Genomic DNA, 14,723 nt, shown 5'->3' with positions numbered 1-14,723 from the left:
CCTAATATTAGTAAGCCATTACTGTCTCAATTGCCATCTGAAGATTTAAAGACCTTTGATGTGAGGATGTAGGGATTTGCTTTCCACTGACTTCCCATTCTAGCTGTAAGTGAAACTGTGCCTTTGAATGAAATTGTTCATTTCAAAAATTTTCAAGGATGTGGGTAAGCTTTATCACTGAATATGATTGTGGCATTATCAGGAGTTATCAACTTTTCTCCTTCCATCTCGTATCTACAAGGCTGTTTGTATATTGCCCTTGATGAATGGATGCATTCTCTTTTATGTTTAAATCATTGTCAGAATTTGCACTGAACTTAAAGAGAAGAATATAACAATGAATTCAATTTAATTTGGTTTTGCACCTTCAGAGGCACTGTCAAATACAGAGAAATTATTATAGTGGCTGATTTCAGTGAAAATGGTTGCATGATACTGTATGCTTCAGATGAAGAACACAGATTAAACTAGATAATACTGGTATTATTGTATTCAGCCGATGTTCAGTCAAGCTTGTGTATGAGTATGATGATAGTACAAGTCCCCAGCCCCTTGGCCATAAAAAGAAAAGGGTGATCTTGGGTATGATCCATTTTCTAAGGTAATACTCATATAATTGCAGATCCACAGGACCACTTGCAGTAGCACTGCATTAAATCCATCAGTAGCTGCAGTACCATTTGCATGAGCTCTGTGTTACATTCTGTAGGAATAAAGCCATGCAAGATCACTCTCCCCTGTTGAACTATTAGAGATACAGTTCCTCTTGAACAGTAACCCTTTTGTCATGGTATAAATCGTATGCTGTATTGCCCTGGGTTTTTCACTGTGGTCATATATGAATGTCTCCTCCACGCAGCATCTCCCAGAAACTAAGACTTGAGGAGGAGCACTATGATTGTGGCAGAGCATATACATTTCAGTCTCTGTGAAATGCATTAAAAAAGGAAGTATTGGATAGCAGCTGACATGAACCTATCTTTGGCAAAGTCCTTGTTAGAGCAGAAACTACAGGCTAGATGGACAAATAGTCTGACCCAGCAAAAGGCAGCCCCTAACGTCCTCATGAACTAACTTCAGAGTGAAAACGTAATGTGCATGAGCACTATTAGTCTTCTCTGAGTACTGCCATGCAAACATTTGCTTGAAGTTTTCATTCTCAAGGGATGATTATACAAACTAACTTGGCTTTCTTGATGATTGCATCTGGAATGATGGGGTTTTCTTGTCTATCCAAATTTCCAACCAATTCACATAGTTACACTAAGTGTCACCATTCTAATTATTATCATCATCATGATTTTGTCATTCCAAATAAACCTACACTGCATTGCCTTGTTGGTGTAAAATGTCCTCTCTGAACCCCGTTTGTGTTTGTGTTTCTGTTTGTGTTTTCTTTATAAAAGTGGTGGCTTCAAATGACCATGGCTGATGTAAAGCTAATGTGGTCAGCACAATACAGTCATTGAACCTATTCTCTTGCACTCTTCCCTGGTAGCTCAGGAGCTGTTTAAATCTTGGGCTGTCAAAAAGTGAAAACTGATGCTTAGGCATCCTGATGAAAAACAGTGAACAGTTTTAGCCACAGAGCAAACTGGAGAGAAACCACTGCTTCAGGAGGGCCTTCCTTAGTTAACTGGCACCCATTCTTAGGTCTAGACTTGTACAGCAGCAGTGATTACTGCTCATGGTGATGGAGAACAGCCTGAGAAGCCCAGAATTAGCAGCATATCCAGTCCAAAGCAAAAGGGAGTGGCCATGACAGACCTTTGAGTTCTGTCTAGTTTAGATCTCCCTGTTTGCAAAAAAGCTAACAATACTTTTATTAATTGCATAGTTTCCCCCCAATTCAAAATCATTACCCTCATACAGAGCTAGCATATATGTGATCGGATTCATAGGTTAATTCAGCACTGGTTAGCTGAGAGTGAGTGTGAGGGTGCACACCATCTCATAACCACTTACTACATCTGCTTTGCATCCTTCTTACAGAGCAACTCCATGGTTTCTTATTGGTTTAAAGCCTCCCTCAACAATGCAGACTTCTGCATTTGGGTATCACAAGAAATAACCCAGGATGGGGCTTTTTCACATCACCTGGAGGCAGGAAGCCAAGCAAAAGTGGCAAGAATGCAGAGGACAGCATGCTTGCTTGTTCCAGTGCAGGCTTCATTAGTCAAGATGTGCGAACAGAGTCCTTGTGTGGGCTGGGGTGGTTGGGAGTGGCACTCTGACTGGGCATAGGATACAGCACCACAGTGAAGTAAGCCAGTATCTTTATGCCCGCATTGCTAGGATGGAGAGAAGGCAGTGTATGCCTCCCTCCACCTCCATATAATGGAATGAATATAATGTTTCTATTCAGATTGATGGTTTTTGACTGTTTTTAGAGCAATGCAGTTGCGGGTACCTGGAGTAAACAGTTGTACGGGAAGCTGAAGGATTAAAGACAAGAAGCAGCTTATGACAGTATGCTTCTAATGGAGACATCAGCAGAGAAATTGGAGAAATGCTTCTTCTTCTAAAGGAATGCCAAATTTTATTAAATAGTCTCTGATAATGTGGTTCTTATCATGTGCTAAAGCTTTTTGATTGATTCCTTAGCCCACAAATAATTAAGTAATCCTTCATCCAAAGATGCTGTTTCCAATTTTTTAAAATCTTTCATCAGGATTTTAAATTTTTAATCAGTCTGTAATCCAAACTAGGCTGGCTATATAGTAATATATTTTGATATTAGATACTGCTAAACTCCCTTTTTATTCTTCACCTTGTAAAACATTAAATCAAATCCTTGCTTTTTTCCCATTCCAAATAAAAGTGTTTAATTGTTTTTGCCATTCCAGTATGGGTTTTCCTTGTATGAAAATGGGTACATCTGAAATAGTAAATTCAATTTAGGTAGGACATGCTTTTTTATAATAGAAATTCTTCTTCGCAGTCATGTTTTTTTTAGTGTAGAGCATCTCTGTAGTTCTTATTGAATCTTGTTGTATAATTATCTGAATTAACAGTGATTGTCATTGCTAACTAGGCATAGCTTACATCTATAGAACTGTGGACGCATATGCTCACTTTCTGGCATTCCACTGAAGCTGCTGAACTTGGGGAAAAGGCTGTAGGCCCTTCTTTCACTTCTCCCTCTATTCAGTTTTCTGTAGTTACTAAGAGAAGGCAAAACATGTGCAATATAGTTTTCTCACTAAAGATTAAGCAAGTAAATATCTGGCAAACTGCATTCATAAATTAGAAAGATCCTTTAAAATTGTGGCTAATGAACAATGTAAGTAGAATAGTTCTTGTTTTCTTCCTCACATAGGTAGAAAGGAAGAAACAAAGACAAGATGAGCAATCTTACTTCCATGTTCACATTTCTGCTGCTGGAATTCTCAGATGTTCGAGAGCTACAGATCTTGCACTTCTTGGTGTTTCTTGTGTTATATCTGATGGCAATCACAGGGAACCTTTTCATCATCATTGCAGTTGCCCTTGACCACCACCTACATACTCCTATGTACTTCTTCCTGATGAACTTGGCTGTGCTAGACATTGGCTCACTTTCTGTCATGGTACCCAAATCCATGGCTATGTCCCTCATGAATGACAGCTCGATTTCCTATTCTGGATGTGTTGCTCAAGTTTTCTTCTATGTATTCTTTGCGACCTCAGATTTTGTCCTCCTAACAATAATGGCACAAGATCGTAATGTTGCTATCTGCAACCCACTCAAATATGAGAGAATCATGCACAAAGGAGCTTGCATTAAGATGGTAGCCACTGGGGAGATGGTCAGTCTTCTTTATGCCATCTTACACACTTGTGGCACCTTTGTAATCACTTTCTGTTCTAATATTGTCCATCAGTTCTTCTGTGAAGTCCCACAGTTACTAAAGCTCTCCTGCTCTGACATTTACTTAGTTGAAGTTGGGTTCCTTGTCCTAGGCTTCGTTCTGGCACTAGGATGCTTTATGTTCATCATTGTAACATACATGCGGATCTTTTCTGCAGTGTTCAGGATCTCCTCTGAACATGGTAAAAACAGAGCCTTCTCCACTTGTCTTCCCCACCTTATTGTTGCCTCTGTTTTTATATCCAGTGGACTTTTCACCTATGCAAAGTCTCCCACTGAAAAGTCTTCAGATCATGATATAGCTTTTGCTGTGATATATGCACTAATTCCTCCCTTGTTGAATCCATTCATCTACAGCATAAGAAACAAAGAGATCAAGGCTGCTTTACTGAAAATATTAACATTTAGAGGTGGGCTTTAAAATAGTTGTATAGGAATGCAAGTATACATTCTTTTCCCTATTAATATTTGCCCTTGCAATTTTAAAATTTGTGCATAACACTTTTCTACTCAGCATTGTAAGTGTGCAGAAATGTATACATTTATTATGCTATTAAATGACCCAGTAATGCAAGTTGTGAACAATACATAAAAATTTACAAGAATGAAATAATGAATAAGCCATTAAATAATGCCATAACATGTTTAACCTTTCCAATCTACTTGTGTGTAGAACAACTGATTTGTGTAGAACAATAATTTTCTCTCAGATCAGGGGACATTTTCCAACAGTTTCTTGGAATTAGTATTCATGATTAGCAGTTGCTATAGAACTAATTATAATTATGTTTGATCATATAGTATATTATAAATATTATTAGATAATCCCCATTAAAATACATTGGGAACAGTTTGTTTCTCTCACAATGTTGCATATCAAGCTTCCTTCTGGGGTCTTGTGTTTGTGTGTGGAGGGGTGTTCACCAGAGAAACAATACTGCAGAAAATCACTCAAAATTGCTCTCTGTTGGAAGGGCAGGGCAGGGCATAAGAAATTTTGTCTCCACTTTAAGACTTATTCATCAAAAACCTACTCCTCCCCAGTGTCACCAAGTTTTATTTTTTGAAAGGTGAATGTGAAGATACAACATTGCTAATTCAAACCTGTATAATACTGCTCCATCACTGTAAATCTGCCTTTTACAGTTTTGAAGATGCCATCTGCTTGGGGAAGGGCCTTTTTGGTAGTGGCACCTCATTTATGGAATTCATATGCAACTCTACAAACCCTCTTGGGCTTCCTGTTCCTCCTATTTGAGGTTACCACCTGTTCATCAACTCTTTCCAAGCATGGTAAGAGCCAGGAGCAGCAGCTTCCACTTGCCTGGATCTCCCTTTAGCATTCTGTCCATGTAAGCAATCACCAAAAGGGACAATGTGCAATGAAAAAAGAGGTCAGCAGAGGACAACTGAGCATCAAAGCTGCACATTCTAGTTAATATGAGTAGATGGAAATGAAGAAATAAATATTAGGTTGTTAACATGAGAAGGCAAGAGAATGGCCTATTTTTTTTTTTTTAAAATCAATTTACATTAATTTGTGCCTTACTCCCGAGATAGCAGAAATCAGAATGTCATCCTATTGAAATTATTGTTTTATTCCTTCAGTAAATGCATTCTTATGAGGCTGCTGCACAATATGTTTTCTGCAGTTTTGCATCTTTCCTTCTCCAAGATTTTTTTTAAAAAATGCCCTTGCATCTTTCCACATAGAATGTGCTGCATTCAGCAGCTTTGCTTTGTGAGAGGATTCAATTTCCTAAAGGCAGAATTCAAGCTTAGATTTATCAAGGTATATTAAAATTAAAAATAACACACCTCACACCATACATGGAAGAGCATAAGACTTCCTTCAATGAGTCTTTAGGGTTTCTAGGAAATTGGAGAGGCACTGGGGACTGTTTGGTGCCTCTCTTAATTCTTTTTCTTAACATTTATATGTACTCTTGAGAGGAAATCCCCAAGTAAAGGGACAAGCTTCAAGTAGTTCTTCTTGTACTATTTCATTTGTAGTTAAGATAGAAATTAGCTGCACACAGAAGCAAGTCTCAAAGAAAAAGAATTCATGGATGGATGCACAGAAGCTACAATTATGATCTGAAGCCATCAAAACAGCTGTTTTATCTAACATAGGAGGATACTTATGGGAAAGGTAAGATTTTGAAAACTTATTGATTCCTGGAGGAGATTCACAATTTACCTTCCCTGTCTATGCACTCCATTCCATGTTCAGATATCGTTCTCAGTGGATTGTCCCTTGTCAGCTGCTCAACTGAGGACTTCCATCTCTAAGATAGGACACATGGTCTCACCACTTCACAAGGGGACCACACAATTTCACTGGGTTTTTGGGTATTACAACGCAGTGTTTTGGAACAGCAAATTTACAGTAAAGGGTTACCTTGTTACAACTAACTTAGGTGATGTTGATTTCTACATATATACTCTAACTATGCCTTAATTTAGCAAGAGACTGGCTGGGTTCACAGGTCATGATGAGGAACACTGTGTGGTCTCCATGCTTTGCCCCCCCCACCCCCTTTTTTGTGCCTGACAATTGATCAAGTGGTTTCTATGCTAGGGTGGTTTTCAAGCTCCTGCTCAATCCTCCCACTGATGGAGCATGTCCCATCAACCACCATGCCTGGAATTCAATCCCACTCTGCTTCAGTCCTACCTACATCACCTTCCTCTCCCTCTTTGGTCACTGGCTACATAAGTGGATCCACACACAGGAATCCCTTTTGTGCTGCAATCCTTCTCTGCCTCAACACATTTTCACCCACATTGTCACCTCTCCCCCCAGCTTTTCCTCTGGGGTTTTTGAAGGGCTCATTTTGTACAAGAACCCCAAATGCATCAAGACTCTGCTTCCCCCATGCACTCATTCATACAGAGCACCTGTGCAGGGAAGTTGTGCCCTCCCCCTCCATGCCTGCAGTTAGCACTGCCTTCTTCCTCTCACCATCACCTTTCAAAGCATCTCCCCCTCAACTTCACCAAGTGGTTTCTGTGCTAATGTGATTTCCACTCTCCTTTTAGTCTTCCTACTGCCAGCACATATTCCATGAGCCACCATGCCTGAAATTCAAACCCCCACAATGCTTCCAGTCACCACTCTCTTCTTCCCTGCAGCAGCACCTGCAAAGCATCTCTCCCTGCCCTGCTTCACCATCACTTCAACTCTGTCCCCATTGCTGAGCCCTCTCTCCTGCTTTCTTTACCTACCACCATCCTGCACCTCTCTGCCCCTCCCTCATATTACTTCCCTGCTCTGAAATGTTTCGAGAGGTCCCCATACCACACATCCTGCCCTGTGAACTCAGCAGCTCAATTGGAAGCTCACCTATCCCATCCTTCTCTCTTTGTTCCATTTCTGGTGCCACCAAGGCCATGGCTGCCTATCCTCCCTCCCTTATGCCTGCTTCTCTCCTGGATATGGGAATCTTCCCCATCCTCCATGGTAGGACCTGCTTTCAACTTCTTCTCTAGTCCCTGCAGTTCACCACCTTCTCCTTCACCTACCAGTCCACATTTCTGCTTCTGATTCTGCAGTAGGAATGCTGGTGTGGAGGAAACTAAAGTGGCTGGCTGCTGCAGGAAAAAAGAGGTCTTATGGTAGGTTTATTACATTCGCAAAACATGTAAAGTAAACTTTAAGAAAGAAAAGGGAGGGAGGGGGAAGGAGGGAGGAATTGTCTAGCAAAGGAACCATCAAATTAGGGGAAAATCTGTATGCCTGGCTAAACAGAGGAAGGCAGTCATGCTCATTTGCAAAAGACCTCTAAGAAGTGAATGTTGGAAGTGCAACAACAAAGCAAGACTGCTTTCTTCTTATTATTGTTATTTTTAGTGTTACTACTACTGCTACAATATATTTATATCCCACCTTTTTTCTCTTCCAAAGAGCCCCTGGCCTCTTACATAGTCCTCCCCCACGCCATTTTTATCCTCACAACAACAAGAACAACAGAAAGAAAGAAGGAAAAAGAAAACCTGGGATGTATGTTAGGTGAATAGGCCATTATCAGGCCAATATTACCCTGTGAGTTTCATGGCCAAGTGAGGACTAGAATCCTGCTTCCAGGTCCCAATTCCAATCATAATCGCCATTCTACAATGGCTCTGTTAACCACAGTTCCACCTCCTCTTTCACGTGCTTACATGGTGAATGACATTGAGCCTCTGAAGAGGAGAAAACTAAACATAAAATGTGTACCCACAGTGGAGTTATCAAGTAAAGAGGTGGTAAATACAATTGGTCATCTTTATTGGTCATAATATGGTTATGTTAGTGCGTATTAAAATCATTAATCAATGTTGTGGATTAACATTTCTTGCCTTATTCAAATAGGAAGAATGGAAGCAACAAGGACAACAAAGACCAATCTTACTTCCATGTTTGCGTTTCTGCTGCTGGAATTTTCAGACATCCGAGAACTACAGATCTTGCACTTCTTCGCATTCCTTGCATTGTACCTGATAGCACTAATGGGGAATCTTCTCATCATCATTGCAGTTGCCCTTGATCACCATCTACACACCCCTATGTACTTCTTCCTGATGAACTTGGCTGTGCTAGACATTGGTTCACTTTCTGTCATGGTACCCAAAGCCATGGCTATGTCCCTCATGAATGACAGGTCAATTTCTTATTGTGGATGCATTGCTCAGGTTTTCTTTTATATATTCTTTGCAATGTCAAATTTTGCTCTTTTAACCATAATGGCACATGACCGCAATGTTGCTATCTTCAACCCACTCGAATATGAGAGAATTATGCACAAAGGAGCCTGCCTTCAGATGGTAGCCATTGGAGAGATGATCAGTTTTCTTTATGCCATCTTACATGCTTATAGCACTTTTGCAATATCCTTCTGTTCGCATTCTGTCCATCAGTTCTTCTGTGAAATTCCACAGTTACTAAAACTCTCTTGCTCTGATAGTTACTTAGGTGAAGTTGGGCTTCTTGTCCTAGGCTTTAGTTTAGCACTAGGATGCTTCATCTTCATCATCGTAACATACATGCAGATCTTTGCTACAGTGCTCAGAATCCCCTCTGTTCAGAGTCAGAAAAAGGCCCTCTCTACTTGTGTACCTCACCTCATTGTTGTCTCTGTTTTTATAGTTAGTGGGCTATTTGCTTATGTGAGGCCTTCACTTGATGCTTCTTCTGGTCTGGATATAGGATTTGCTGTGATATATACCATAGTTCCTCCCATGTTGAATCCATTCATCTACAGCATGAGAAACAAAGACATCAAGGCTGCTTTATGGAAAATATTAACCTATGGAGCTTTACTCAAAAACCATGTTTAGAGGTTTTCTATAGAATACAATGTAATACATAATCTTTAGAAAGTGCACATTTGTGTATGCACTCTTTAAACTTGTGCATAAATGCCTCAGTTCAGCATTATAACTGTGCATTTTTTATACATTTGTTATACTGGTAGAAGAAATTCTTGATCAGTTTCTTGGAAGTAGCACTGACTGCTAAATGTTCCTGTAGCATAACTTTTATCCTGTTTTCCTGGTTTTATTATTGTTGCTGTTTTGGACAGTTAGATATGGCACTGGCAGCCTGGGTAGCATTTATTTACTTAAAAGTTTTCCATACCATCTATATTTTCCTAGAAAATCTCTAGACGATTTACAATAATAAAAATATACAAGCAATTTACAGTAGCTGATTAAATAGGATCACATCAGATATATATTAAAATCAACAGTGAAAATACTGGTTAAATGAAAATACTTTGTTTAGCACTGGAAAGAATAAAGAATTGTCACCACCAAACTGCTTTGGAGAGCATATTCCACAAATTGAATGCCCTCATGGTACCACATATTCAGCATGTAAATGTATAAATATATATGTGTATGGCTATGTGGAGGGGAGAGTATTCATCAGGAAAATAATGATGCAGAAGACTGGCAAATAGTTTTTTCTTAGCAGGGTGGGATGGGGAAGCAATTTCTAATTGTTACATTGTGGTATTATAAGACTGTGTTGCTATACACATAGGCCTGGAAGTGAGCTACACTGAACTCCACTGGCATGCACTTCTGTATAAATATGCATAGTGTTGTGCTATTAATATATTTCATTTGAGTTGTGAGCATGTAAAGGATATAAGTGTATGGCTGGCTCCAATGAGAACCATGGATGTCTCATAAATCAAAATAAGCAGGTTTTGTGCTTGTTTTTAGTCAAAACTGTAATTGTTGTTGGTTTTAATCTCTTGTAAACTGTTCAGAGCCTTTGGGAATGGATTGGTACAGGAAAATCAAAATAAGTAAAATAAATCAGATGTATTTGTGTGTGTGCAGTTAGAGTTATAGGAGTCAGAGTTAGTCTTCAGGATTTAATTCTATCCCCAGAGATTTTGTAAGACAAATTTATCAGTGCCCTAGGGACTAGGCGTATCTTTTCTCTAGTGAATATGTGTATGAGTATATGAACATGCTAAAGAAACATTCAATGCACACATGGTCAATTCACACATTAAGGAGTCCAATTTATTAATAGAATGTGAATCAATTCTATTTTTTTCCAGTGTATCTTGCTCTTTTAAGTTAATTGTATTGTATTTATATATTGCCTTTCCTCAGTGTCTTCCCTTTCTATTTTCATAACAAGCTTGTGGCTGAAAGGTAATGGCTAGGCTTGTGCTTGTTCAGCTCACGGAAAAAACATCCTTTGACCAGGCCACTTCCCTCCTGTCCTGGTTTGCTTTCATTTCTGAGACAGAATCTTGTTTTGCACAGGATGCTAAGCTATGGTAGTTTGTCATCATGGGTGCTTGCTGGCGCTTTAGTATGATACCCAAATCCAGAGTAGGTTTTCCCCAGGATTTGGAAGTCTTTGGCTGTCCAGTATGAAAAAGAACATCTGGCCACACATTTTTAGCTTCAATGTGTTAACTTTTGCCACCTAGAGAGCCTTTTAGAGTATTTGGTGGCATCTAATTAAAATAAATAAATAAATGTTTTGGACATTGGAACAGCAGACCCAGGAGGAAACAAGACAGTGGTGTCAGTGGTAATGAGGTGGGACCCCCCAGGGAAGGAGGCACATTCCCAAGTCCCACTGCCCAAAACATCCAGATCTCATGTTGGACTTAAGGAGAAATCTGACAGAATGCAGTGATTCAGCTCTCTTAGGCATGATGATTTTCATGTGTTGCCCAATGCTGCCTGCATGTGCTAATTATCTCTTTATGGCTGCTAGGAAAAATAATATTGGGAAATGCGTGGAGCCTTCCTTCCTCTGCCTCTGCCTCTGCCTCTGCCTCTGCCTCTGCCTCTGCCTCTTCCTCCCCTCCCCTCCCCTCCCCCCTCCTCTTTTTCTTCTTCCAATTTGTAATGGACTCTTTGGAGGCAATCCCAAAATAGAGACACTCTCCAATTATTTCATGCATAAAATATTTCATTTCCATTTAAAAAAGTAATTAGTTGCACAGATAAAAGCAAGTGTCAAAAGAAGTAGGATTTGTAGATGGATGCACAGATGCTTCAATAATGATCTGAGTTCACAGAATCAGTTATTTTATCTAACCTGGGAGGACCATTATGGGAAAGGTAAGAATGTGAAAACTTGAAGAGTTTGTGAAATACCTGGAAGAGAATGTGAAATGCCTGGAAGAATTTTGCAGCCTGCTTTTGCGTCTACGCATTCCACTATAACTCCAGACCACCCTCCTCCACAGGATGGATCTTTCCCCCCATAAATGATTGAACAAAGGGCACTGGAGACTGGATCAAATTCTTTCCTATTATTTCTTTATCCCCCACCCCCATCCAGTTCACAGGAGTGAACTGCTAGAAAATTTGCTCCATTTCCACCTTGCTTTTGTGGTCTGCCTTGGAATTTGCACCTCTTTAGCTGCTCAGTCCCTGTTCTGCCTTGAAATCTGCCTATGGTTAATGCTCCTCCTCACCGCTCTGCAACCCTCATGCACATCTATCAGCTAGCAATGGAGACCATTGATGGAAGGAAGCAACGAGCACAAAGCAGAATGGCTGGTTGGCTACAGGAGAGAAGGAGCTTCAGGATCAGGTGAAATAGGCATTTCTTTCTTTTTTAGAACAGCATCTTCTTCATCATCATCATCATCATCATCATCATCATCATCATCATCATGTTCTTTAATCAAGACAAATAGTGAAATGGAGGACGATATTGAAGACCTTGACAAAAGGAGGATATCAGTATGCTTGGGTAAATTAAGACCCAAAGACTAGAAACAGACTGGGGTTAAGACACAAAGCTTGAAAGTAGACATGGGCACTCTCCAGGAAAGGTAAAGAAATCTGGATTTTAACTAATTCCTTTCTAGGCTTCTCTTGGTGTTCCTGCATTGGGGAACTTGTCATGAACCATACACCCATCCCTGCAAGAACTGAAGGTGGACTAATTGCTAAGCATGACACACAGCTTTATTTTTCCTTTCCTTTTCCTTTCCAGCAGCTAAGGTTCTGCATGTGTGAAGCCTGTGCCTGAATGCAACAATGGACGCAATGAGGGCTAAAAAACTGAAGGTCAATCTAGGGAATCTGAGATGTCTTTAGTGGGTAATTCTTCCGAAGGGGTGGAGAGTTTCCAACCTATTTGGATGAGGTTGTGGCTCATGCTTCTCTTGATGAAGCCAGTTCAATTTGGGGAACCTTGAGCCATCTGTGTCATTTGAGGCTTAGGTGGCTTCAGTGACATGCAGTGCCTTCTACCAACTTCAGCTGGTGGCCCAACTATGACCCTATCTGGACAGAGATAGCCTAGATTCAGAAATCTATGCTCTGGTAATTCTAAGCTATAATTGAGTTTGCTTGAAAGACTTTTCTCAGTGGTGCCCCTCTCCCAATTATGGATAAAGCTCCCAACTAAGGAACATCTGGCACAAACTCTACTAAATTTTTGGCACTGGTCTAAGTCCACCCTCTGAGTCAACACATTTACCACTCCAAATAACATACCTGTGTGTGAGGGGTGGGGGTGAGTATCAGATGCAGTAACAGGTCTAGTTATATTAACCTGCAATTAATATTCAATTCAGTATATTTATTTATTGGTAATGATGCAGTTCAGTACTTTAATGCTTGTATTTTTAGGAGTTCCTATAAAACCATCCAGAGAGCTTTAGGTATTAGCAATAGATGATGATGATGATGATGATGATGATGATGATGATGATGGTGATGGTGATGGTGATGGTGATGATGGTGATAGAAAGATTGCCAATCCTCAACACTTTATCAATGCCCCTAAAAAAGATTATATGTATTTTAATCATAACCTCTGAAATAACTTGTTCTTTTCCTTTTTTAAAAAATTAAATGGACAGAGTCATAGTGATAGGTGTTCAGAATCTTGCATCCGTTAGGAAATCTACTGCAGTTGCTGTTGTGGTTAATGTGTAAATTGTCGAACATGAGCAGAATACAAATATATTTGCTTCCAGGAATGTGTAAAAAATAAATGATATAAACAGAGGGAAATGTGTGGGCATTTACACATGCACATACATACATACTCCTCCTTGACAGTGTGTGACACACTTGTGCTTGTGTGCATGTGTACATGGCAGGCTTAACCATTGGACTTGGGGACTTGGGGACCATTGGAATTCACATCCAATCACCATCGGGAGCTGTATTATTTCATTGGAGAAGGAAACATGAAATCTTCATAACTCCAATGGTGCCCCTTTCCATCCATTATTCTAGGATGACTCCAATATTGAACAAAATTGTTTGTCTAAAACTGATATAAAAATCATTTTAGTAAATTAGATTGGTCCATTCAAGGGAACTTCTATGCATCAACCAGTCAACATTAGTACATTAAGAGATTTTACATTCTTCCAAAAACAGGTTGTGTGGAATGAACAAAGCAAGATAAGCCACAATACTTCCATGTTCATGTTTCTGTTGCAGGATTTCTCAGACATCCAAGAACTACACATCTTATACTTCTCTGCATGCCTCGCGTTGTATCTTTTTGCCCTAACAGGAAATCTTCTCATCATCACTGCAGTTGCCCTTAATCATCAGTAGCACACCCCTGTGTTTCTCTTCCTAATGAATTTGGCCATGCTGGACATTGGGATTGTTTCAGTCATACTGGCCAAGGTGAAATTTGATGACTTCGTAAAATTACCCTTCTCAATAAAATCTCATATCTCATTCTCTATTCTATCCCCATACTCTCCCCTGGTGGTGTTGCATTTCCTTTCACCAGCAACAGCCATATCCTGGCATTTTATAGGCCATTTGCCAACAGAACATCAATATAATTATTTTATTTTAATTCTTCCATGAAAAAACTAGCTTTTCATTAAAAAATGGGATTATTTCTTGTGTTTTGAGAAATATATGGCATAAACCATCCCGAGATGCTTGTAGTGGATGGCATATAAAAGCTATAAACAAACAAACAAAATTTGCTAACTATCTGTTTGGCTTTGTGAGAGAGAATAAGAGGGGTGGGAGGGAGGAGTTTGAAAAATATTTTCAGATCAATTGTTTTGGACTCTTTGGGAAACATTCCCAAGAAGCCAAAACAGGCTTAAAGTGCTCTCCTTTCCAAGCATGCCGTGACTTTCAGTGGATGCAAAACTGGCTCCCCACCATCTTTGCATAGAGATTGGCTTTAGTACTAGGCTACACATAACATGGCGATTGCCACCAGAAGACTGAAAGTTTTAGATGAGAGGATGCAGGGACTTTCACACCATTGGCACATGAAATTTTATGAGAAGCTGAAAAGAAAAGTGAATCTTACAATGGAAGTGTTTATTTCCAAATATTTAAACTGTTTGATCAAGTTTTATCATTTACTGTGATTATGAAATATTCCAAAGTATTTTATCAA

General features: G+C 39.6%; 2 protein-coding genes across 2 annotated transcripts; both read left to right on the top strand.

Annotated features, from left to right (window-relative positions):
* The first annotated feature begins 3,344 nt into the window (after positions 1–3,344).
* Positions 3,345–4,271, top strand: LOC123020190 (olfactory receptor 14A16-like). Its single transcript, XM_044423620.1, has one exon. It carries the CDS (start codon positions 3,345–3,347, stop codon positions 4,269–4,271), a length of 927 nt encoding a protein of 308 aa, XP_044279555.1.
* Positions 4,272–8,239: 3,968 nt separating this feature from the next.
* Positions 8,240–9,169, top strand: LOC123020189 (olfactory receptor 14I1-like). Its single transcript, XM_044423619.1, has one exon. The coding sequence runs from the start codon at positions 8,249–8,251 to the stop codon at positions 9,167–9,169; it is 921 nt and encodes a 306-aa protein (XP_044279554.1). The 5' UTR covers positions 8,240–8,248.
* The last annotated feature ends 5,554 nt before the right edge of the window (positions 9,170–14,723 follow it).

This window comes from Varanus komodoensis, unplaced genomic scaffold (assembly GCF_004798865.1).
Source record: "Varanus komodoensis strain SLA01 unplaced genomic scaffold, ASM479886v1 scaffold142, whole genome shotgun sequence".
Lineage (NCBI taxonomy): Eukaryota > Metazoa > Chordata > Lepidosauria > Squamata > Varanidae > Varanus > Varanus komodoensis.
The sequence above is the reverse complement of the archived record's forward strand: the minus strand, read 5'-3'. Positions and strand labels throughout refer to the sequence as shown.